Raw genomic sequence first — 26,215 nt, 5'->3', positions numbered from 1 at the left:
TGAAGGGTGGAGAATGTTCAGAGACCGCACAGAAACATTAAAAAAGTCACCATCAGGCAACAATTTAAAGTCCAAACAGGATTTCGTCCACTTCAACCTACAAATGATCTGAGCTTTGATGGACTGTAGGAAGAAAAGGAAATACCTTGATGAACAACTCCTCCAGGCTCAGCACAACAGAAGGAGACACTGAAACTCAGGACTAGTTGCCAGTGCCAGTGAGCAGGTTGGGGTCAGTGTAAGCTGCTGTAGGCCCTGGCCTACAGTTTCAGCCATCTTGGAATTCTGGAACTTAAAGCACCAGGTTTCCATCAGCTCAAGGTTAACAGACTCATAGTCTTCACTGAGGCTGCTTTCTGGAATATGGCCCCAGTGGTTATTTATTGTGGGTAAAACCTCTGGTCCAGATTTATATTCCAATTATACAAGTAGTAGGGGTTCATGTGGTCCTCATGTGAATGCACTTAATACAGGCTGGCTCCCACTATAGTTCATAATTTCATGACAATGATGTGCAGATTTTCTCTTTTTGGAGGCTGGTCCCAAGAAACACAATAGAGCATCCCAAAGCTTCAAGCTGTGACACAGCGGGGAAGCTGAAGACTTCACGGAGGCTTCAAAATGGAGTCATTATGGACAAATACTAGTTTGTAAAGTAGGCTTGATGCAAACCCTGGCTTACACTGTATGATAGAGAGCAAGTTACTCAGCAAAAGATACACAGTTCTTCAATCTGGAAATGTATTTATTCTGCTACTGGAGTTATAAAGCAGAATGTAGAGCACGGCAAGCATTCACAAGAGAACCTACACTGAAGGGCAATTACATTTCTGTCCCTCCCACTCCCAGTCAGGATTTTTATTCTTATCTCCAGTACTGAACTTAATTTAGCACCTAACCAAGTTAAAAGGCAAGCAAGCCAATAAAGTTCCTCATCAACCAGGAAAACAAAATTTTTAAAAGTCAAAACAGTACGCAATATGAACATGGCTATGCTTTCCACAAACCAAAATGTTTTTCTTTTAATCTATTTAAAGATTATACAAATACTTTCATATATATGAAAGCAAAAAGACGTAACACTGACATTTAGGGCTGACAACTTCACTACTAACAAAGATCTATCAACACTAAAAGTTCTTCTGAATCTTTGTGTGATGCCTCATGGGTCTTTTATCTTTAGTGTAGCCGAGCGCTGAGACGTAACAAGACCACAGCATCACACGTCACTTGCATTAAGCACAGTAATTCATATTCAAAAGAAAAACTTTGAAAGTCAGGTTGGCCAAATGAACGCTTCACAACACTAACAACAACACAGTCCATCTCTGAATGCAACTATACAGATGAATGAAGGCATTTACATTGATCACTGCTTTTCCTCCTGACTCACAACAAAGGGAGGTCTGGCTCCATTTTTCATCCTGTGATTGCCACCGACCCCCACGACTTAGAATCAAACAAAAACACAGTTAAGAGGGGAGGAGCAGCAGCAGCAACAGCAGCATCAGCAGCAGCAGCAGCAGAAGCTTAAGAGGCCACTGTCATTAGCACTTCTATTACTTCTATATACACTTCAGGGGCTGTCCCAGTTATTAATACAACCCCTTGGATCACTGATATCAGACAACAAAGAAGAGGTTATAGGAAGGCCTAACGTAGATGGAAAAAAAATCTAAACTTGAAGTTCATCGCCTGAAGGAGCTATGGTTTAAATTGAACCAGATTATTAAAGATACACGAGCTGCCTACTTTTCTGGCTTGATTAAGTAGTAATAAACACAACCCAAGGTTCCTGTTTATCACCATTAACCAGTTTGTACATCCATCAATGTCCTATCATTTTATGTTAAGATCAATGGTCTGAGGGCCAACTGTCAACTGTTCAATCTTCCACACCATTCAGCCACCCTTCTTTAATGTCTGAACTGGCTCCTGTCTCCCTGCAGATCCTTAACACTGTAGCTCATATGCATCCCTCCTTCATTTCCTGTGATAGTTTCTACAATAATCCTAAAATCCTTCTTTCCTGTCTCAGGTGCCATCTGGGTCTGTCCCTGACTGTTTTGAAGTTGCCAGTGTTCAGCCACTTCTTAAAAATCTTTCTAGACCCTAGTTAGAGAACTACAGACCAAGCTACCCTTTTATCAGACGACACTCTGAGATCGGTTGAGGGTTGGTCAAGGTCTTTGACAAATTTCAATCTGGCTTCCATCTCATGCACAGTACTCAGAGTAACAAATGATATTCTTACACATGCACACAAAGTTGAATACTCCATTGTTATCCCACTAGATTTGAGTGCTGCCTTTGACAGCATTGATCATGCCATCTTACTCCATAGGTTGGATAACTGTTAGCATTCCTGGGACAGCTTCAAAAAGGTTTGATTCCCATTTGACTGATACATATTTTAATGTCTGCATCTACAGTCACGGGTCCTCCTCAGCTCCCCTGCTGTGTGGGGTCCGTCAGGGTCAGTCCTTGGACCAATCCTTTTTAAATTGTACGCATTTCCTCTGGGTTATTTAATCAGCTGTTTTCAGGACGTGTCATATCACTGTACGCTGATGATACACAGATCTATTTCTCTGCTCCACCCAGCAGCCTGAATCAACTGTCCTCCGTCAATGATTGCTTAGCTGCCACCAAAGAATGGATGTCTCTTAACTTCCTCCACCTAACCCCTGACAAAACAGAAATTCTTTTAATTGGTCCTGATAACTTCTCCTCTGCAGTTGATGAGTTTATTGGTCCATTTCACTTTAACATCAAATCTGCTGCTAAGATCTTGGTATCACCTTCAATCAGCGTTTGACCAATGCGTCCTGAAGCTGTACCCCTGTTCTTGTTTCCCTCCACTGGTTTCTTGTAAAATTCAGAATAAACTACAAGATCCTGTTGATTATTTATGAGGCTCTACATGAACTTGCCCCAAGTTACATCTGATCTCCTCAGGCCGCATTCCACTTCAATCCTATTATCTTGGCTTTTTATGCATCCCCGCTTGGACTGCTTTTTGCTGTGTCATCCTCAACCCTCTGGAATCATCTATGCAGTTTACTGAATCTTGGGACTGTTTTAAGTGGCTTCTAGAGTCTCATCTTTATAGGCAAGAATTTTTATAGATCTCTGTTTTGCTTTGTTTTAGTCTCTCTCATTGTGCTGTGTTTTATATTAGAATTTAGTTTTATATCATTTGTTCGTTAATATTTTTGTGTGCGTGTGTGGAAAGCACTTTGTAACTGTGTGTTTTAAAAAGTGCCATATAAATAAAGCTTTACTTACTTATGAAGCACATCAGATAAAAACTGCTTTATCTAGTACAGAGGTTTGAACCCCAACTTTAAGAAATCTACAACTAAAACAGCACACAAATTGACATTTTTTTGTGTAATACAGTGTGAAGCTGCAATTACACTGGTACATCTTAAAAAGGGTGGGGGTCAACAACAGCAACACTGGACTTTAGCCAGTACACAGGAGACAGCGCATACAACATGTTAGTACATTTTTGTATGTAGATTACTTTAAATTAGTAACAGAAACTTAGAAACTATCATAATCTTTCTTGTCCTTTTTGCCTTCACCCTCGAAGCTGTCTGTCCCATCACTGTTGTCACGGCGACGCTTGCGGCTGTTGCGGATGTTGAAGCGAGGGTTGATCTGTGGCAGAGGGTCCATACCCAAAACTTTGTGGATCTGACGGAATGCCAACAGCCTCAGAGCAAACTGTACAAAAACACAAAGAACATTTCAAAACAATTAGCAGCCAGCAGAGGGCGTCTCAATGTCTTTATGAAAGATATCCCCAAAACATTTCATGTGATGCCTGACATGCCCAGGTGAACAGCTGGTACCAAACAACAGGTAATAACACCAGACAATATAATGCCAAATTATGCCCCAATATTTAAATCAAATATAACTGGAGACAATGTAATTCTACATGATTCAAATTAAAATCCATAAAAGGTCGTTCTCTGTTTTCCAGACTTACATTCAAACGCTACTTTTGGATTCAGTGCATTTACCATCACATGACAGGCTCAGTCATTTCTCTGATTTAAACTGTTCACGACATGACACAAGTTTCAGTCTAATGTCTTCATGTCTCAGTTTGATAAGTTTAGAATTTAAGAGCTTGTACTTGGGCACTTGAGGTAATGTCTTCTCTCTGCTGCTCTCCCATAGGTGTAAGGGTATCGACAGGCTTCTTTTCACAAGGATCAACCAATCCTGGCCCACCTGTTAAAGGAAGTAAAAGAACATTAAGCAAAATTTTATTTTATCATGTTTTCAGTGTCCTCTCGATGGTAAATGGAGATCTGTGAGAATTACAGAACTGGACGGAATATTCACTAACATTTGAAATGTACAAATAAAACTCTTAAAATTAATCACATTTTGATCAACACAGACGTGTTGCCTGATATTTTTGTGCAATTTGATTACGCATTTGGCAAGTCAGCTCTATACATACACGTCACAAGATATTTACTGTCACTGTGTCCTACTTTCATGCGCAATTTAGGGATGTTTTGGTAGCCTTTGACCAAGTCAGTCAGGCAAAGTCAGTCAACTCTTTGACTTCATAAATATTCATCAGTTTAAGTGAAATAGTCAAGTTCCTCCCATTTTGAAATACATGATGGTTCAACTTTCTTGGACCAACTGTTGATTTTTGACAAGAATTTAAAGTTCAGAGTGCAGAATTGTTAAAAATTGTAGTTTTTGAAAACAAGCTCCACTGTTCAATCACAACCATATTTCAGATATTGACTTGGACATGATCCTAGATCATTGCATGAGTGAAGACTTTGAAGGGATTTAGTTTAAAAAAAAAAAAAAAAAAAAAAGGTATTAAGTGTATTTTGTGGTGAAATGGAGGTTGTCACTATAATGACATGTGTGATTCCAGTGAGAAACTTGCTGTCTTCACTTAGAGACTATTTTTCCAGAGGATCACAGAGGACTGATAGAGAGCTTCATCATGAGGCAACGACAATCACCTGAAGCTCAATATCAGCAAAACCAATGAGCTTGTTGTGGACTACAATGCTTCAAATACGGATGTTGCTGCAAAGAAGCTACAAACTACAATGTAGATGCTTCACACACATCTTCAACCCAGCAGCACTGAAGACCTAAATCACACAGTTTCAAGATTACTACCAAATTCTTAACAGTTCATCCTTGAATCTAAGTGGGCATTTGTGCAAAAATATAATGAAATTCCCTCCAGGCGGAGATGTTGTGTTCATGAGAATAGGATGGACAGACAACATAGTAGCATAATGCCTCTGGCTACTGCCGTAGCCAGCGCGGAGACCTGAAAACATCAGAAATGTAGAGTTTTGTCGAACAGGAACAATGTTGTCATAATGAATTCCAAAGTAACGAGTAACAGGTTACCTTTGAACAAAGCCAGGTTAGCCGTTTCCTCACAGCTCCTTGTCCTTGTGCTAAGTTAAGCTAATGTCTTCTGGCTACTTTCATACTAAAAATGGACACGGTATGGAAAGTCCTCCTTGGAGAGAATTTCTTAGAGAACGACATAAGGTTCTCAGTCAGGTTCCGTTAGTGTATGTAACTACAGTGAGTATGAATCCAAAGAAGTGTCCCCCTTTCAGCTGAGACACTTACTGGCGAACAGAGCCATGAACATGAACCACACTTATTTTATCTAAAAGGACAGTAACACTTATCAATACATCAGAAAATGAAGACTAAATATCTTACCAGGGAGTAAAATTCCAGACGAAATACATTCAAAGACACGTCTCAGTGCATCACCTGGGCTGAGGGGGGCAGAGGCGCTGCTGATGGCCTTCTCAACTAGCAGCTCCATGGCCTGAACACAGTGAACAGTGAATATGGCTTACATGCCTGGCAAACACAGACAGTCTCTGCTTGCATTAAAATAGTCAGTATACAACACACTGTCATGACACGAACTGCTTAAACGACCTGGATGAATGAGAATATTCACAGGCAAAGGTTGTGAGACTTCCACTTGAATAATTACTAGGTAATCAGAAAGTCTTGATTTAACAATCAACGCATGCTTTGCTCATTAATGTCAACTCTGATCAGGGACAGCCCAGAGTCAAACAGTGCATAGGTGTCTCATAACATATACTTACCCATCCTGGGAAGGGCGACCACGTAGGAACTCGCTGACAAAGATCTCGCAGGATTCGGATGATGATCACACAGGACTGAAGTCCATTGGCTCTAGCCTTTTGATGCAATAAAGTTAGGTTTACGGAGTGACCAAGAGTGACAAGGGATGGACCAAAAACAAGTGAATCAGTTCTGTCATAGAGGTCCAAACACTACTGTGCATAATGGAAGCTTGAGTATGGTTGGTGTGTATAAGCTGTAAGAGTTTGCAATCAGCTGCCATTCCCAGTAGTCTTGTGCCTCACAGTTAGTAAGGGAGTTCAAAGTTTGCAAGATGCACAAGAAATGAGGACTTTTCTTGCCATCTTCTAAACCCTGACCCCAGGTTTATCCAGGTATCTCACAAACAGGTACTTAAAAGTACAAGAGTACACCTGAGAGGAGAGTATAGGGACTGAAAGAGCCAAGGAAATCTGCTTTACTTTGCCTGTGCTTTAGCTCAGGTAGCAGAAACACAGGAAACTACTCAGATGTTCCTTTTTCTCTCAATCCCCATTCTACAAAAATATATAGAATAAAACAATACAAACGTTGAACATGAAAGCACTTCTTGATGGCACAACTTTGTGCAAGTTATTGTGCAGCCTTATGGAATCACATGTAGCTCTAATGCAGTACTTGGAAAATTGAAAGGGGAATACAAGGATGCCAGTTTTTTGCTACAATTTTTCATTAGAGCTTCAAATGAACTTCGATTTATAATCAATACATATGATGGACATGAACCAGATCCTTGTTGAAATAAGTGGCATCCTTGAATATTTTTTGCTTCAAATAGTCATAGTTTTCCTCATTATTATAAAATGAAAACCAAATGTGTAAAACACAAATAAATAAATAAACAAATAAATAATGCATCTCATAAGGCTACAATAAGAAAGTAAAATGATGTTCCGAACCTGGAACCACTTAGCGTGGCGCAGAGCAGCCAGAGCGTCAAGGCATTTTTGCCTGTCCAAGACGTCCGCTGGGTCTTTCACCAAACTCGAAGTTACATCTAAAAATGGATTTGAAGTGTCAAAATGGTGATGAGGAATGGGTGTTTGACCAGGTCAGCGAGGCTGGCAAAGAACAAACACATTGCCACACATACCAATGTTTTTTTTCCCAAGACAACCTACAGTTGGTTGCTTATTTTGCAATTTCCAAAAGGTTACTGGTATTATTATTTATAAAAAAAACAAAACAAAACAAAAAAAAACTGACGACAAAACCAACACACTGTCAACATAAGTGAAAATATTCAAATTGACTGTGTATAATATGTTAAGTCATTAAAAAAGGGTTATGAATTTACTGACTCAACATTGAAGACAAATTGCCTGATGTGCTTGAAAAAATAAAGCTAAATTACATGGGTTTAGGTCAGAAATGTCTTGAAGCCAGTACCATTTTATCAGGCAATTGTGCTGGAAACCTTAGGATTACCTTGTAAGTACCATGGTAATTTTGAATTTCTTCTTTGCTCAAGCATTGTGAAAGAGGAGGGTTTCCATGGCTACTGATTATTAGTCTGCCCTTGGTGCAGAGAGAAAGAAAAGGCAAGTGGCTAAGAGGGAGTGACCTGATAAAAAGTGGCATGGCAGTAGTAGGTGTGGCAAAGTTTTTGGGATGTGAGAAAACCTTGGTCAAAAATCCTTCCGAAGCTGTTGGGCTAAACCTCTGATGGGAGACAATGTACTGGATTTTTTTTTTCTCCAAAGAAATAATGGGCTCTTTTGTACTGGACTTCTAAAAATTACTACGAATATCAAAAAGGAGGAAGCAATGGGTGCTGAAGAAGAGAAAAAAACATGAGAACTACCAGCAAACAAAAGGGGTTAGGATATCACTGCATGCATACCTAACATCAGTAGGCTGGAATCAGACCCCTAACAATCATTGTATACCAAAGGCTGTACTCAGGTCCAACCAAAGATTCCTCAGTCATAGCCTTCTTGCCTGAATCTTTTATAATACTCCCCTAAGAATAATTTGAAATAATCAGGTTTCAAAACAATATTGTTCCTGGTTTAGCTTCATATGTCCATTGTCAATCAACTCAAAAGAGAGAATGGTCCATCTTGATATTATTTGTCCTTATCTTTCCATTGTCTGTGCAATCAAAATGACAAAAACTGGCCAAAGGCTTTCTTTTTGCTGAGCCAGTCTGAATATCATCTCCTACTGAGCCCAATTTTGAGTCGTGTGTGTGAAGGAACATGTCAACTCAGGGGAGCACTTCAGAACAGGGGACCTCAGCAAGGTGAACTGTTCACCAGTACACAAAAGGAAGATTTGTTTCCTGTGAGAAAATAACATCCAATGTCCTCTGCCAAATCTGGTTTTCAGAAAGGGTTGCAAAATCCAAATGCATTTGCACAATTCGTTCCAAATCAAACTTGAGGAACAGAAGTGCCTCCTGTTGTCTATTTGTTCATCTGCAGGAATTGTCTTTTTTTTGTCTCCTTATCTCAGAAAGAAAATTTGGAGAAAAAAATACTGTAAATGCATGTCTCCCTTTGAATACAGCTAACAATAAAATGGAACCAGAATGCCCTGGAACACAGGAAACAAAATAGAATCTCACCTGGGAAAAACTAGACTTAACACAATGCAAACACTGATCATGCTTTGTTTAAAGGATATCGATAGCATTTGAGAGGTAGGAGTTACAGAGCAAAAGTCCCTAAGAGCAATACTGCTGGCACTTGCCTCTTTCATCAAATTTACACTAGGAGTGATTGGCCTTCACATAAATAGAACCTGGTACCAATAACGGCAGATTATCTAAATGTAATGTTTAATTGAAAAAGTTGTTTAAACAAAGATGGTATTAAAAATTTAAATTTTGCCCAAAAAACCCTGGAGGGTAACTTCAGTTATTCTAAATGTGATGGTCCTGCACTTCCTTGGTTGCCCTGTCATTTCTGATTTCTGAAGATGATAAATGAAGAGATGTTTGCCAGGATGATCAAATTTAAAGCCAAATAAAACTATTTTTTGTGGAGTGCCAGCAGGACCGTGCTCTTCAGGGTGTCAACCAACATATTGAAACTGATTTCATAGAAAGATAGCAGAAAGACAAGAAAAGAGGTGCAATGGGAAAGGCTGTGATGGGTTTCCCAACCTCCGTCCCGGCCATTTTCCTCTCTGATGATAGGTGAAGTCAGTGTGATAGTCACTTGCATCTTTGGCTCGGTACAGGACGTCAGAATGATGGCTGCTTCCTGGATAGATCCCTTGACTTCATATTTTTCTGGTGTTACCATCTGGAAGAAATGGCGTAGATGCAAATGTGCAAAGATTATTTTAAAGTCCATTATACACACATTTAGTTGACAGTCATTCCTCGAAGTAATGGCAGGGACCATACAGTACCTAGTGGATGTCGTCTATACTATTTTTACAACCCAATTGTATAACTAAACCAAAGGCAACAAGGTGTCTTACAAAGAAAAGTATCTATTAGAGTAGCCACTGAAGAAATTCATTGTGGTGTGATATTTGTAAAGGTAGTACTGTTAGTTGTTTGGGGAGGTGCTCCACAATGCGGGTGAGGAGGTCCTTGGTGGGTTTCTCAGAGCAGAGCAGGACGAGGTTGACATTCTTGTCCCCACGTAGAAGCAAACCTTTGGCCAGGACTCCAACCCTCATCACTCCCTTCAGGGCTCTAGACAGTTACACAAGGAAGATGGAAAAGGAAAACATGTCATCATTTTGACATGTGAAATACATCCAAACACAGGACTGAACTGGCTTGTTGCAATAAACAATGTATACTACTACTTTAAAAAGGAAAGAGGATTTGACTTGTTCAGAAAATAACCGTTTCACTCAACTGTTCTAAACAGCCAAATTTGAAAGTGCTGACGTTGTGTTCAGAGGACAGACGACATGAAACAAGACGACATGAAACAAGGAAACATGCTAGCACCTACATTTATCCAACTTACTCTATGAACTAGCCAACAAAACGCAGAAAGTAAGGTAGGGAGATTCATTCCAAAAATGCACTTTTTTTAGCCAAGGCCTCTATTAGTTTGGATGATGGTAGAAAAATCATTCTAACTTAACTGATTTCAGACAATCTGACAGAAATAAGCAGCTCAACCATCATACCTGTCTTTAGAAGGTTCTTTCTTCTCTTTGTCCTCTTCTTTAGTCTTGTCCTGGTCTGTAATGATGTCAGAGACCAGTCTGAGGGCACGTTCTGTGATGGACACGATCTTCTGGATAGACTGGAGCTCATCTTCTGACGGGTAGATGGCTGCATGCTTGGTCATGACATAGCGGTCATCTGAAGAATCAGGTCGACGGGGGGGCTGGAAGAAAGCGCAAGCCTGTGTTTAATGGTCATTGTAGTTCATTAAAAGTAAAGCAAAAAACAGACAACTGGAAGAAAGTGCACACAGCATTACTGATTTACAATTTTAGTTCAATATCAAAATGAGTGTTCAAGTAGTTTTCACAAGTATTTTGTCCAATTTTGTGATCAGACCTTTGTTCATCTCTCCTCACAACCACTACGTCACTTGACCTGAGCCATTGTTAACACTGCAGGTGACCCGTGAACATCCAACATCTCCCTGATTTCAACCTTTTCTGTTTCCGTTTGTGTGTTTTGTCAATATGTGAAAAAAAAAAAAGAAAAAAAAAAGTTGTTTTGTTGTTTTACGACTGAATAAAACCAAATTAACTGGGAAAACATTAACAGGGATAATGTTCAATCAGTGGCCAATAATCACAGTAAGATCAACATGTATAATGTTTCTAAAATCTTTTAGCTACTTATTAGCTAGCTTCTTCCCCCAGGCCATCAGACTGCTGAACTCTAAATGAGTATTCTTTTGCACCACTATTAAAAAACTTCATGTCATTTTTCACAATTGCACTTTGAATTAACCTTATTCCTGCTGCTATTTTTATCTTACTGTACATTCCTGCAGGTTATTCTATACACTATTTATTTCACATACTGTATATATCATAATACTCTGCTGTTTATTTTAACATACCTGTACATATTACTACACACACACACACACATATATATATATACACACACACACACACACACATGTACATATACATACATACATACACACACATACACACATATATACACACACACACACACATATAGATAGATAGATAGATAGATAGATAGATAGATAGATAGATAGATAGATAGATAGATAGATAGATAGATAGAGAGAGTAATATGTGCGTGTGTGTGTGTGTGTGTGTGTACTTTTTAAATATTTTCAACCCTGTGCTGAGCCTGTTGCAATCGAAATTTCGTTCGGTGTACACTTGCTGTCTACTGAATATTGTCTAAAATCTTATTTGATTCTGACGCAGCCTCTCCACAGAAACAGTATTGTTGTATTCTGCTGTGTATGTAGATGGTTTTAACAAAGGTGTGTGGGGTTTAGATGTCAACAAGCAGATAGTAAAGTAATAGCTTGTAGTGTCACCAGGGGGTAACTATTAGTGTGTTAACAACTTACGGTCCTTAACAACATACTCAGCGACACTGAATAAGCACAACCAAAAAGTCCTACCACAGGTCCCTGGGGCTGCAGGCCAGGCATGCCAGGTCGGACTCCAAGTAGACCAGGAGGCCCCTGTGGATACCCTCCGTCTGGTATACGACGTCGGTCATCCCAGTGGTGCTGTTCTTCCTCCATACGTCTCCAGTACATGTCTTCTTCATAACGCCTGAAAATATAAATTACAGCTAGCATCCTTCCCAGTTTAAAACTGTACAAATGGATGGTTGACAAATTAAAGGAAAAAGCAAAATGAAAGTGTTGCAGCAAGCTGTTGTTCCACCATGACACTGGCAAACCGCTTCAGTGCTCCTGGCATAGATTATCCAGGTTTATGAAACTCTACTGGAGGGATAAACACCATTCTTACAGAATATATTCCCTCTGTTGGTATGTGTGTAAGAGCCTCAGTCATCTAAGTCATGGTATATTCAAAAGTGCCAAGCCAAAAGAAAGCAACTGGACTTTTTGCTTCCCATCAAAAAGGCTTCTTCAGCTCTGACTTCAAAGCATGAAATCCCAGGTGTTTAATCTCTTTAGGGTTGTTTACACCTCGAGTTGTCAAGATAGGTGGACTAACAACCCACATGTGACCCCAAAGACTCTAAAAGGTGTAAACAACCATACAAAAAAGTTAAGTGCCCGGAATTCAGGCTGCGTTCAGACTGACTTCAGGCCCGTGTGTAAATAAAACTCAGCTTATTCAGATGAATGAGACTGCAGTGACACAGAAGACACCTAGAATGCAGAAGACTCACAAGGGTCACAATGTCATCTTGCACGGTGCTGCTGTAGCCAATCAAATACATGGAAGTGCACATCCAACATCATTTCTGTTCTGTTTACTTCATGGTCATAGCAAAATGACTCAGTCAGAACCGAAGAAGCCTTAAGGATTGCTGACACATCTTCTAATATAAAGCAAGTTAAGTAGATATGTATCATCTACTGTGCCTTTCCTCCATAACAACCATTGGTAAGAAAAAAAAGACCATACCGCATCTCCATCCTCCAGCGCTCCTCCTCCTCTCTTCTTCTCCAATACTCCTCTTTCTGCATCTGCTTTCTCATCTTTTCTTCCTGAATCTTTCTGGCTCGAATGCTGGGCTTGACCTCCACCTGCAGATCTGGGTTCACCTTTTTCTACAAAATATGTAATAAACGATTTCACAGGTGTAATATAGAAAATGGAAACAAGAAATCTCCCTTCAGCTACACAGTGAACTTGAATGTCTTAAGTTAAACATGAAGCAAAGAGCACTTTTTGATTGCTGCTAGATCTCACAATAACAATCAGAGTAGTGCTAGGTAGTATGACCAAAAATGTATATCATGGAATTTTACAAAATTATGACGGTATCACAGTATATGACGGTATTTATTTTCTTTGTTCTGGAAGACAGATGTTTTAACACAGGTATATCCAGGCGCTCATTTGAGCAGAGTACCGTTATCTCGTCCAAGAGAGAGAGAAACTCCTCAGTTGAAAACACTTTTTCAGCCTTTTTTTCTGCTTGCTAATGTTCTTATCGCTCATAAAAGGACAAAATGCAAATAAAACAGCAAAATAACACTTCAGGCTGCTCAGCAGAGTCCTCTGTGAGCACTCTGCTCATTCATGTGTAAAAGAGATGCAGGAACTGTGAAACGGTGAAACTAACTGCGCAGTTAAACCTGCCAATAGCTCAGCAACCAATTGGTCAATTTTGATGACCGACACCTCTATTGACCAGTCAGAGTCAAGAGATTCGAGGGGCCACGCCCAAATTCACCATAGTAACACCAATGATGATCCAGAAGTAAGCCCAGAGATAGGTTATTGCATGAAGAGCGCTCCCTCCACTCTAGAAACCCCCTCCTCTTTATATAAACAACCAGGACCTTTGTGATTGCCGAGTTTCTGTGTCCTTTTCAATGTCTGTCTCATCCATCTTCACCATAACGTAACACCAGAGCACTACAGTTTACCCTCACCACGCTGCACACCATGCTTGTTTAGAAGCGCAACATTGACGGTCCCGTCTGAAACAGTGTCACGCAGTGCAGCGTTCCGGACCTTGTGTAATCACATACACTGTGTGGCTGTATATTAAAAATTCACATCATAACAAAAATATATACTGGTATTCGGTGTGAACCGGTATACCGCCCAGCCCTAAATCAGTCACTAGAAACTAGGCAGAAATACATGGCAGTTTTATGACTTAACCACAAAATTACAGCATGGAAGTTGAGTGGTATACCCTGGATTGGAAAGGTCGGTCGTCAATAACAGGGTAAACACCTAATTCCTTTCACACATGTAGTCTATCCATGAAATTTTCAGGAATGCTTCATGCCTAGGAGCAGGGATTGATATTCAGGGCATTCTGTACTGCCAATTCTGCACCTCCTGGTAACATTTCAAGGAAAATTCTGGTTTGGTTGTGTTGTGAATGAAATATGAGCATCATGCACAACCTGCATGATGCTCATGCTTTATAGTTTGCAATCCATCTATGTCACTGATGAATAGGGCTTAATAACTTTTCAGCTTCATTCACTTCAGAATGGTCAGTGGCCAAAAAAATGTTCCATCTGTGTGTCTATTCCGATTAGTGTGTACAAGTGTGACCCATTTGCTGATGTCTTCCTGCAGACAGCTTAGTTCAGCTCTGCAGCTCTTAAATAGGATGACTTTTCTTTGTTCATAAAACAAATAAATCACATTACTAAAATATGTACTACAGGAACAAATATGCACCTTCATTTCCTGCTTTGAAACACCTGAGAAATACATGCATGTATTAAAATTCTGTGAAGTGGTGCATGTCATCTACAAACCTTATACTGCAGGCGATGCCTACGTCCTTTTAGATGCATTTCCTTTGCATTTGGATCATTGAAACTACATTCACACAGTTTGCAATGGAAGCGGATGACTTTGCCCTCATCGTTTCGGACCTAGAAAAGAGTTCCACATATTACACTCAAGATTTAAATGTATATCTGGTCAGTAAGTACACATCTATTGTTGGCTCTAGCCCATGCAGCATGAAAAACTTACTTCCTCAACATAGTCATGACCAACGGGCTGGACGTCACTCTGCAGTGCAGCCAGGGCCGACGTGGACAGAGAATCTGACACTTCAGTCTTCAGGTCCTGACTACCTGAAGAGGGCGTTGCAGGCTTAGAAACCTCCACTTTCGCCTCCGCTCTGGCCTCTTCCATCTTCACTGTGGTCTGTAATTTATTTCCACCTGCAAAGGAATTACATCATTTAATCATAGAGTAAAAACAAGACAATGTGACAAAACTGTCAAGGTGGTAAGAACTCAATACTTTTAGGATTGATTAAATGGCTTTACAAAAGATTTTTCTACACAGAACAATAACTAGAATTATTATAGAATAAGTCATTTAAAATGACCGCCACCCAAATAAATGTATAGACCTGTAATGAACATAGTATTGACACTCCAACTATAAAACTCAGTGCAGTTTAAGAAAAAAGAGTCACACAAAGATGACACAATCACATAGCTGATATTCTGAGAGATTAATTAATTGTTCAATATTTGACCACAGAAAACATCTGCTTGTTCTAATGAAATACAACCGAAGATGTCATGTGTGCTTTGACAATAACGAAGCAAGATTATATTTAAAAATCAAACAAACAAACTATTGGTTCAAATATTTCAGGAATTTCTGAAAAGGTGAGTAAGACGTGCTTACTAACCAACAAAATTGATCTTGGGCGCGTTGACTTTCTTTCCAGCTGAGGCAGAGCTGGCAGCAGATATGCTGTTGGCTAACGGGTTTTTGACACCTGCCACACTACTGCTGACTATGTTGACGGGTTTCAGGTAGGGGGGGCTGGAGCTGCTGGCAGACGAGGAGGAGGCAGCCATACACAGAGAGCTGGTGGTGCTGGAACTGCTCAAAGTAGCTGTGGTGGTCTTGCTGGGGGCAGCTGTGGTGGAGGATGATGTCTGAGTGACCATGCTGGGCTCAGTAGAGGGAATGGGTTTACCAAGTTTGGTATGAAGCTTCACAACCTAGAGAAGAGAAATTAAGTTACAGAAGGAACATTTTCAGTAAGTCTGACAACACAGTAAACTACTGATTTCCAACAACACAATTTTTTTCATGACTAAAGAAGGAAAGTTTTTTTAAACTTCAGATTTTGTTGATTGACTCTATTTGACTTTCTATTGTGTTGTATCTCTACAAACAGTGCAAGATCTTGCAATTAAGAAAATTTGGCAACAAATAAATGAAATTATTGAACAAATAAATGAAATTATTGGACAAAAAACAAACAAACAAACAAACAAACAAACAAACAAACAAACAAACAAACACAAACCGCACTTGAGGACAGGGTTAACACCACTTAGCTCCAGGGTAGACATGTAATGTCCAACTCATATCCATACCTTCTGGTGCTTGGCTCCACGGATATGGGCAGCATAGGCGTCGGCACCAGTGCAGGAAACATCGCAAAGTTCACAGCGGAGCTGGTTCTGAGCATTGCGGGCCAACACCCCTCCACCACTTCCACTGCTGGTGCTGCTCTGGGAAACCTTCAGTGCCGCTTCCTTCTTCTTGTGCTTCTGGCCTTCTAGATGCTCTTTGTAAGTCTAATGCATTCAATGTTTGGAGGGAAACAAAGCCATTAGTCACACAAATATTTAGTTACTCTGTAAGATTTTTAGACTGTAAATCTAAAGACATCAATTAATCTGCACTCATCCACGGTTTTCTTTCCTCTTTACACTTTTTACATGTTTCTAACCTAAATCACTCTGCAAATATGTGTATGTGTACTGGAAAGTGACTGAAAAGACTGACACTCTGCAGTGACCAAACCAGTGTGCCCCCAACAATACTACAAGTTACATTTTTTTAGTGTGATTTTTCAGGGCCTGAGGCCCTTTGGATTATTTTGCATTATGAAAAGCCTTGCCCTGGGGGAGTCCCGTTGGGTTACAGGTGTACAATAGAAAACACAGTGGACTGTTAAAACAGAAGGTGGTTTATACTGACATATCGTAAACTTTAAAAACACTTAGCACATTTGACAACATGGTGTGATTGTGGGGTATACTGAACTTACCTGCGGGCCAGCACAGCTGATCTTACAGACATCACAATAGTGGATCTGAGGGGGCTTGGGTGGTTGCTTGGGCCGAAGCTGCTTACTCTGAAAGGGGGGTTTCTTAGTGAAAGTGTTCCCCGTCCACGCTGCTGTCGCTGCTACAGCTGCCACTGCCTGCTTCTGCTGCTGCTGTTGCTGCTGGTAGTAGCTGGAGGCTGCCGAGTAAACTGCTGCCTCATAGCCTGAGTATGAGGTTCCTGGAAAACGATAGACAAGGGCTTACTTATAACCTACTCAATGCTCTGTCATTTCAAAGCTGTTTGAAACAGCTCCATGAAAAAGTAAAGGTTTATGCCTTCGGTTGGTCACAGACTTGGAGACGAACACTAAATGATTCTCGTAAGCATAATTTTTATTTGGGAAAAATTGGAAAAAAACCCTTTCATCCAGCACCATTATAAGGCGAAACTAGTGATATTCCCATAAGCCTCAGCTGTGCTGTATGTTTAGCAAAAATTCTCAAATATTAGCATGCTAACAAGCTAAACTAAGATAAACTAAGTAAACATTATACCTGCTAAAAGTCAGCATGTCAGAATTTTGAGCACATCACTTTGAGCATGTTGGCAAGCTGAGTGGTGCTTTCAGCTAAATGCTAACACTCAGTAGCACAGGTGTAGTGCTGCTGGAGCACAATGGAACAATGCTCTGCCACACGTTTCTCCAAGTAAAGAAAGGGAATATTTGCAGTTTGAAAAATCAGGTTAAAATTCTTGAAGATTCAGTCATCACTAAAGCAATGTCATGCACAAGAGCCAATAAAAATAAATGGAATTGTCAAAACTGTCATTTTGCCATTTAAGGCATGTTTCTTGATGCACAGCATCAACTCATTCATTGAGTAACACGCAAAGAAACATGCAACCTAAAAAGATGCCGGTAGCCTCTAAGCAGCACAGTGAATTAAATTATTTTTTCCTCTAGGAAATAATGTTAACTAGTAAAGTTGAAAAGGACCCTAAACATCCTTTCATTCACCATTCACTCTTCTGGCAGCTTCTTTGTATGTGATGCATTTGCAAAGAAACATCACAATGACAGCCTGCTCAACTTGTCCTGCTTGTGCTACATCCACAGTGCCTGCAGGAAATGAAAGCTTGCTTCGCTGCATTTTCATTTCATTCATTAGATGACACTGACCTCTGTCTGTACTGCAACTTTTCCTCAGAATGAATGTTTTGAATGCAGCTTCACTTGTTAGATGGACGAAAGTAAAATGAAATCATTCATTACTTGTGTTTGTTCCCCTCATGCGATACCAATTACAACCTACTACATCCATGATATCGCCTAATACTCCTTAGCTAGATGTGCTGACTGCTAGGTACTATTCTAAAAATAATGAAATTATTCATACAGTAAGTCAAACATTTGATCGTGTGGTCAGTTATAGTTGACTAATGTACTATATGTAAACTTGCCACCATAGGAACAGTCAAGGGGCCTTCACATGATAAGAAATTTGCTCTTCGCTCACCACCAGGTAGGGCGCAGAGGCGCTGAGCAGAGGCGGCGGAGCTCAGGTATACGTCATCAACAAGTGCAAGCGATTCACCGTTGCTAGGCAACGCAAGTACTTCCTTTCACTCTGGAAAGCTAATCGTTGTTTGTAAATTATTACACACAATGTATCTGAGTCGCAAAAGAAGGCCCTTGCAGTAGCGTCGTAGTAGCAGTAGTAGTAGTAGTTGCTATTCCAGGCAGACGCAGTGACTACTGCGTACACAAACAGCTAAGCTAACGTTAGCATTGTATTTAGCTTATCGGTAGTTCATAAACACTGCCTGGAGCTGTTATCTCATTGGTTGCGCTTTGAAAGGTCAGCAGCAAACAAGGTCAAAGTTCAAGTAATTTGAACTTTGAGCGCAGCGGTAAGCGGCAGATCCGAGCGGTGCGCCACGCCGAGGGTAGCGGTGCCGTTTAGTCGGGCACCAGCGCTCTCTCCATAGGAAAACAATGGGACAGCCGGCGCAAAGCGTTTTTACCGCTGATCATGTGTAGGGGCCTTAACATAATCTTTTAAACAAGAATGTGGACATGTGCGTGCAATAAGTGCACTCTTTCACTGAAACAAAAAGCACTACACCTCTGCTCAATCAGCTGTACACTTTTATGGCCCTATCGTCCAGCCAACACAAAGCAGCCCAGAGCAAGTGTCATCGCTAGCTGTCATTAATTATCAATGTCTGAACTATACTTTATTTCCTAGTAATGCATCTTAGAATGCTGTTTTATACTGTTTTTAATCAAGACATTAGTGAATGTAGCACATTAACTAGCTAACTTAAGTTTTTTTGTTTTGTTTTTTTAAATAATGGTATCCATACAAATCATAGGTCAGAATCATGATCTTAAATCGTGTGTGTGTGTGTGTGTGTGTGTGTGTTTTGATTTCTGTATCTAATCAGAAAAATACATCATGTACATGTACACTGAAATGTGAAAACCAAAAACAGCCTCCTGGTTTTCCAAGAACAATCTTTTGTACCATTTCAAGCAGCACTCCATTCAGTGTCAAAGCTTACCAGAGTAGGTGACAGCATTGGTGCTGTAAGTTGGGCTTTGGGAGTAAGAAGGGACCACAGATGCAGCAGCAGCCACAGGCTGGACAGTGGAGGTCACTGGGTATATGGAAAATGTGGATGAGGCTGGACTGGGAGCAGCTGGCTTTATCACAGTCACCTGTCGAGTCTGCTGGCTCTGGGTGTATGATGTTACCCCCTGGCTATATCCTGGTTTGGGGGCTACAAAACACCAAAGTGGACATACATATGTCTCAAAATCATGTTCTTTAAAATGCACAGCAAAATGTTGAATGAGTACTACTGAATAAACTTGGTAACTACATCTACATCATGGCATACAGGGTACATACATTCAAAAGTCCAACACTTCCACTTGATCAGCTTTGGCTATGGGATGGTTGTTGTCTGTTAAGTAACCCATCATAGTTAACACTAGGTAATACCCCATTCAGACCCACACGGTGGCGTGATGAAGGGGTCTCTATGAATGGACCGATGCTTGCCAGCCTACCCTCCTCCTGAACATGATTGGGCACAGTCTGGAGGGTGCCGGCAGAAGTAAGGTAACAAGCTGTCTCATATGAATTAGCCAAAGCTGGCTAAACACTCAATTGGTAGAACAGTGGCGTATGCTTGTTGTCTGAAGGGTGTATAAGTGAATGAAAATGCAATGAGTGTGCATTTAGCATACCTGTCTGGTAGTAGGAATCTGCCACACTGGGTTGTGGCTGTGCAGCAGCAACAGCTGCTGTCGCAGTGGGTTGTTGGTAGTACTGCTTACTATCATAAGCTACAGCAGGAGCTGTGGACCGCACATACGAGTAAGAGTCCTGCAAAGGGAAACAGTAAAACAGAGTTAGAGGGTTGGTGGTTGAATCCCCTGCTACTCCTGTCCACAGAAAGACACTGAATCCCATATTAGTTAAGATGCTACCATCAGCGTGAGAATTTAATCAGCTAATGTTAGCACTCCTGAAACATCTGGTCATCAGCATAATACTGGCAATACCCCATTACTTAGGTTCAAATATTTTTGGAAGCCCACAGACCGTTTTGTGAAGACAGCTGACAAAGGCAAGAGACAAACAACTGCAAGTCAAATGAAAAATGAATATAAAAAATACAAAAAAAGAACAGATGCAATATGTGCATGTGAAGCGCACAGTGTTGATTATTTAACTTCTTAGATAAGATTAGCACACTGTGCCTTCAAAGATGTAATGGAAATATGTAACATGGGGGGTTACTGGTGAGGGTTGATCTGCATTGTTTTACCAGCGCAAGACCCAAAGTGTCACATAATGGAAGAATAGGGTATTCTCTCAATTCAATTTCTGAATTCAGCTAATAAACTTTTCAAATTGACTGTGAAATTTCATTATTTATTTAGGTATTCATTCATCTATTATTAAATGACATGACTGAATTTTACCCAATTAACTTATTCATAATTAATATTATAATTCGCAGACTCTTTACTTTATTGCTCAATTTATTAATCAATGGAATGCTGTAAAAAGTTCAAACACTGACATGACACCCGCGATCCTCCACAGATTATGAAGGCACAACATCTGGTCCCCACTCCACCCACAGAAATAACCGGGCAAATCCATGGTGACTACCAAGAATGTGATCAAAATGATAAAACCAAGTTGTTACAAAAATTCTGCCATCTGTGTGGCAGCAAAAACTTGTGATGTACCTGGTAGTTCTGTGAGGTGACTGGTGGTGGCGGCGGTGGGACTTCAGGCTGGCGTTGAGGGTAGCCATAGTCAGTAGCAGCATGAGTTGGCTGGTATCCTCCATAAGCTGCAGCAGTAGCAGCTGCCACAGCGACGGGTGCAGGCCTAGCTACAGCAACAGTGGCTGCAGTGGGAGCATAGGCCGCTGCCACAGTGTGTGCCGCTACAGGTGCTTGATGAACTGTGTAACTGGCCACTGTGGTGGGATGTGTATATGCTACCCCGGCAGCTGGCTGCTGACTGGTTGGGAACACAAAGAGTAACGCAAAAAGTTAGCTTGTCGCAACTTGGTATTATTCCTATTGTAAGAGTGTGTGTTTGACAGTAAGAACATATTTGGCCCCATATACACAGTGTGTGTGTGTGTGTGTGTGTGTGTGTGTGTGTGTGTGTGTGTGTGTGTGTGTGTGTGTATTGAAGTGGGACAAGGACAGGCTGTGCTTTTAATTCATAGTTTGGTTTTTAAAATTTCATATGTGGATAGCATCACCTCTACACTAGACAGAGGTATCATACTGTGCTTTAAAATCAGGTCAAGTTTTACAGTCACATATGCTATCACACATAGTGCAACATTGAGTGAAAGTCTTCGGTGGCAAGCCCAAAAAAGGTCGAACAAATTGTTTCTGAAACAAAGGTGACTGCACTACAGGGGTGGGTGAGGGGAGAGAAAAAAAAACAAAAAACAGACAACAATCTATTCACATAATGTCAAATCTCATCTCCTACGATTTGGAACGGATTCACAAAATGTACAGTGCACAAATGCTAGAGCTATCTTGTAAGTCACCTTCAAAAAATGAAGCATTTTCAAGTATGTCTTGAATGACTAAATAATTATCATTGCAAGACGAACATGAAGTACATTGTGAACTCTCTATGCCACCACTCAAGACACTAACATGAGTGTAGCAGTGATTAGCAGTGGCAAACAAGAGTGAGACAAACACACACTGTAGCATTAAATAACTCAAACAAACACTGTCTGTTTCACCTCAAAAACCCTGCACCACTCACGCTTTTTGGAGTTAATGGTGCAGCAGAGAGGCTGCTCTCCACCACTGGACATATTGACATAAATAACACAGTGGACCACTCCCTCCTCCACCTTTGTTATTCACATACAGGCTGAGGCTGTAAGATGTTTTCAAATTAATTAATTAATGCTTTCAACATAAAAAGGTTGCATATTACTTATCTTAATTGCCAGTTCCCATGTTTAATGTTGTATCTCAGTGGACTAAGGACACCAGTAAATGGTTTGGTACACATTCACTGGAGCAAGAGCCTGAAAATAGAGCCCCCTGTTCTAGTCATTCAAACAAGAATCTGTTTTGAATCGAGAATCAATTCTGAATCAAATCTGACACCCAGGAATAAGAATCAAATCATTTCCGAAAGATTCATTAGCTTTCACTTTGGGATATAGGACAACAATGGGATGCTTTGCCTCGTGTCAGTACTGTAGGGGGTGACTGTCTCTACATTCTTCCACAATTTGAACAATGTTGTCCTCACTGTCAACAACCTTTACCAGCATCAGAAACAAGTAGAAGAAAACATGAGCAGCCGAAGGTGACCAAACCACAGTCCTCATTGTCTTTTGACGTGTATGTTAACAGCGTCATCGCATAAAGTAACTACGGTGGCCATGTGTGACCTCTTGATACACCAATAACCCTGACACTAAACTAGAAATCCCCATGGCTGGGAATCTTATGAGTTGCTTCAGACTCTCTGTGTCACAATTTAATGAATCGAAATGGAAAGGGCCGCAACAGTAGATAAGATTCGTAGTTTGGTATGTAACTCAGTTTTAAAGTTAAAGTTCAGTATGTTTTGGTACAGCAGGGAAAAATAAAAAAAAAGCATTTGTGTAATTCATGTTGAAAAAAAATGTTAACATTCAACAGTGGCTCACTGTCCACAATTCTTACTGCAACAGTTAAAGCGCTCAAATACTTTATTCTTCTAGCTGTCACCAATCAAAAATAAACAGAAAACACCAGTAATGCTCCATCGTTAGACTCTGACCTGTGGATAATTCCTGAATCACCACTTGTGCTCATTTATACAGAGCAGCAAGCAAAAGTGAAGGCACACTGTAGCAGAGCTCAAGCACTTTGAGCATATGCTTAAATACTGCATTCCTTATACTGAGTATGCCCACATATCTGCTGAGACAAACGCTGCTATAAGATTAGTGATGGCTTTGGTCTGAATCTGCAGTGAAAGGCTGCCTGAATGCTGCTGAGGGACGGACTCGAATGTAAAGTCTGTTTTTGTCTCCCTCCACTAATCGACACATTCGGGTAACGCCATTCTAAAGGACAGGTTTGAAGTGTCTCCATAGAGATATCTGACAACAGGTAAACCATGTCGGCACACAGTATGTGTATACAGTATAGTACAAAAAGAGTATCATGATTTAAATGAGCTGCTGTTTGAATTGTGAAATGAAAAAATATTCTGGGGTGTGATGTGACGACGGTGCCGCAACTCGAGAGTGTGGACATTTGTGTTATGGTTTCATAACCACTACACCCAGTAAGGGAAAACATTTTTTTGGCTCTTACACCACTGAAATGCTGTATGAAACATGACCAGTTAACCTAGTCCTGATGACGGTCACTGTCTGACCGAACAGGAAAATGCAAGCCAGTTACACTTGTTATATTTTTTTTTTTTTTACATGTTGTTTGACCAAGCTATTGGTTTAAGATTGTTGTACTGGTGCATAGTTATTAAATAAATAACTCAGTACATTTATATCTGTTTTTGTTTTTAAGTGCACTTTTTGGCATTTTCGTGTTGGCTTCATTTTCCTGGCCCAGATGTTGCTGCTGATCATGACAACCAACTATGCACACTTCCAGGAAATTTTGCCCTGCCCTTAGGGTCGAGGGAGGCGTCTGTCAGCTGGCACCACCCGCCGGGTGTTGGCCTCCTTGAGTCCTGGTGATGGACTTCCAAGCAACATGAATGAAAAACTACGACCGCTTCCATGACTTGGAAATTCCGGCCTCTTCATATTACAGACCGCTGTGCAGTACAGTGTTTAGGCGATTGATCACCCCTGAAACAGGTTGATGTATTACTACGACTGGATCTGCTGTGCAACATTTTCGCTTTGCAAAGGGCATCAACGCAGCCCCCCGTGTTTTTTTTGTTTTTTTTAACGCAGTGTAATTTTCAGCCTGAACTCTGCGTCCAACTGCAGCAGAAGGATAACCGCCCCCTCCCCCAGCTTGAACAATGGCAACAGTGGGAACCATTACAGCCTCTACATGCCTGCAAACTCAGCTGACGTTTGAGCTGAAAACAGTATGCAGCATATTGTAAGCGAAAAGCCGAATGTTTGGGCTACCCTTACCTGTACTGGGCGGCAGCGCCATGGGTAAATCCAAAGTAATTGCCGGTAGCCATTTTGGCATCTTCACCAAGCCGGCTGGGCACTGCGGAGGACAGACATACAGGGTGACGCTAAGCTAACGGTTAGCAGCAGGCTCAAATGAGCGGTCCAAGGACTATCCATTAACGTCACTCGCGTAATATTGCTTGTACGCTTGTAACGTTACTTAAGCCTTTCTAGTTGACTGTAAAATTATCTGCACGTTTTAACAATACTCACCATAGGTGAAGGAGACCACTGGACATATGGGAATCATTGGTTTCGTATATTCTACCAACACCCGCACTGTAGACCAGCCTATTTATATTACGTGTCGTACCCGGAAAAGGCGTCACTGCGCCTGCGCGGAGAAACGGGAGGGGGGATGGGCATGCTTCTCTGGGGACGTTTGTTTTGTATTCATTAATTTTATTAAAGTAACAAATAACATCACAGGGAGTATTCGAGAAAACGGATAACATAAATTCAGAAATACAAAAAAAGAAAGCAAATGCACAAACAACAACAACAACAACAACAATAATAATAAAGCATTGTACAAAGACTAAATAAATAAAATAGAACTAGAAACAACTCAGGAGCAAGTTTTTTTTCTGTTCTCAAGTCTGCTTCTAGTGATCAGCACCTCACTGCAACCCTTGGTGTGCATTACTTTACTGTTATAACATTAAGAGGAAACAAAGGGTCTAAAATTATGTAGGCACATGAATTCTTTGCTTGAATAGTATGTATGGAAAAGTTTTATATGAATTTCTTAAATTGTACTGGGGCAAAAAACATCTGTTAAATTCTTTCCACAAATTCATATTAAAGACAGGGATTACGCCTGAGAATGTACATATAATAACAACATTTTAATAAGAGCCCCTAAGTTCAGTGGATTCACATTGAAGCACTCTGGAATGATGTCAGGGAGAAGTGTGTAGTCCTCTGAAGGTGTCATCCACCATGCCCTTTGAGGTTTGTCCAGTAGTAATTGTTTGACAACACTGTCTTTGAGCTTGTGTTTGTACAGTGTTGACCTGCCTTCTTTCTTATATAGTTTTTCCAGTCGAGTTTTTGAGGCTGAACCATAGACACTAACTTAAGCAAACACAGTCCAAATCATTGATACATAAATACTTTTTAATGAAGAGAAGACCTTATGTTGATAAGGGTCATTCCACATAGAAGGTGTTCTGTGGCTCAAACAAGGGCTCAGGCAAACGTTTGTCTTCTGCCTCATGGGGTTGAGAAAAGCTGGAGAGCAGAGAGAGATGTAGGGGATCAAGCAGAACTGTAATGGCTTGACTGATCTGTGTTCAGATGTCAGTAAAGTTGTGAGAAAAAAAACAAAAACAGAACATGTTGATTGATATACTCTTTCGGACACAGCCATGGCTTATCTTAGCTATCCTGTCTAAGCAACAGAATCCAGTCTCTCCATCCAGCATAGACAGAATGGTGGTTTGCGTGTTGTTCCAGTCACACCCTTTGTGCCTGATATTAATTCTATTCTGGCCTCTGACTGTCAGATGAAATGGCATATATTAAATGTTTCAAGTATATGCCATGCAACATGGAAATTCTTTCTGTTCTTAGTCATCAAAATTTACAATATTGATTTTTCTTTTAAATAATTAAAACAAATCTCTTAAAGTTCCCATGAAATGGCTCCAGAGTGCTATTT

The 26,215-nt window shown here is 40.5% G+C and overlaps 1 protein-coding gene across 2 annotated transcripts; it reads right to left on the bottom strand.

The window, feature by feature from the left end:
• Positions 1 to 277: 277 nt before the first annotated feature.
• Positions 278 to 24,856, bottom strand: zfr (zinc finger RNA binding protein). 2 transcript variants are annotated; one of them, XM_070963564.1, is made up of 20 exons: positions 24,766 to 24,856; positions 24,508 to 24,589; positions 21,095 to 21,374; positions 20,081 to 20,219; positions 19,390 to 19,608; positions 16,823 to 17,061; positions 16,143 to 16,346; positions 15,443 to 15,761; positions 14,767 to 14,960; positions 14,544 to 14,663; positions 12,718 to 12,863; positions 11,733 to 11,889; positions 10,288 to 10,490; positions 9,688 to 9,838; positions 9,296 to 9,437; positions 7,086 to 7,183; positions 6,147 to 6,242; positions 5,743 to 5,854; positions 4,151 to 4,248; positions 278 to 3,732 (listed from the first exon to the last, which is right to left on the bottom strand). In XM_070963564.1, the coding sequence occupies exons 1-20, from the start codon at positions 24,800 to 24,802 to the stop codon at positions 3,550 to 3,552; spliced, it is 3,219 nt and encodes a 1,072-aa protein (XP_070819665.1). In that variant the 5' UTR covers positions 24,803 to 24,856; the 3' UTR covers positions 278 to 3,549. The 2 variants fall into 2 exon arrangements, 1 of the variants encoding a protein (XP_070819665.1); XR_011602270.1 differs by lacking the exon at positions 7,086 to 7,183 and having other exon boundaries at positions 592 to 3,732; positions 24,766 to 24,854.
• Between the last annotated feature and the right edge of the window lie 1,359 nt (positions 24,857 to 26,215).

The sequence above is a fragment of the Chaetodon trifascialis genome, chromosome 6 (genome assembly GCF_039877785.1).
Source record: "Chaetodon trifascialis isolate fChaTrf1 chromosome 6, fChaTrf1.hap1, whole genome shotgun sequence".
Taxonomy (NCBI): Eukaryota; Metazoa; Chordata; class Actinopteri; order Chaetodontiformes; family Chaetodontidae; genus Chaetodon; species Chaetodon trifascialis.
This window is presented reverse-complemented; position numbering and strand designations above follow the sequence as displayed.

Bases quoted from the DNA above. Each gene is read 5' to 3' on its own strand.
- zfr (XM_070963564.1), bottom strand. From the start codon at position 24,802: ATGATTCCCATATGTCCAGTGGTCTCCTTCACCTATG. The intron at 24,590-24,765 runs GTGAGTATTGTT...TGTCCTCCGCAG, and splicing joins AGTGGTCTCCTTCACCTATG to TGCCCAGCCGGCTTGGTGAA. The intron at 14,961-15,442 runs GTTAGTAAGCAC...ATTCCTTTGCAG, and splicing joins GCCCAAGATCAATTTTGTTG to GTGGAAATAAATTACAGACC.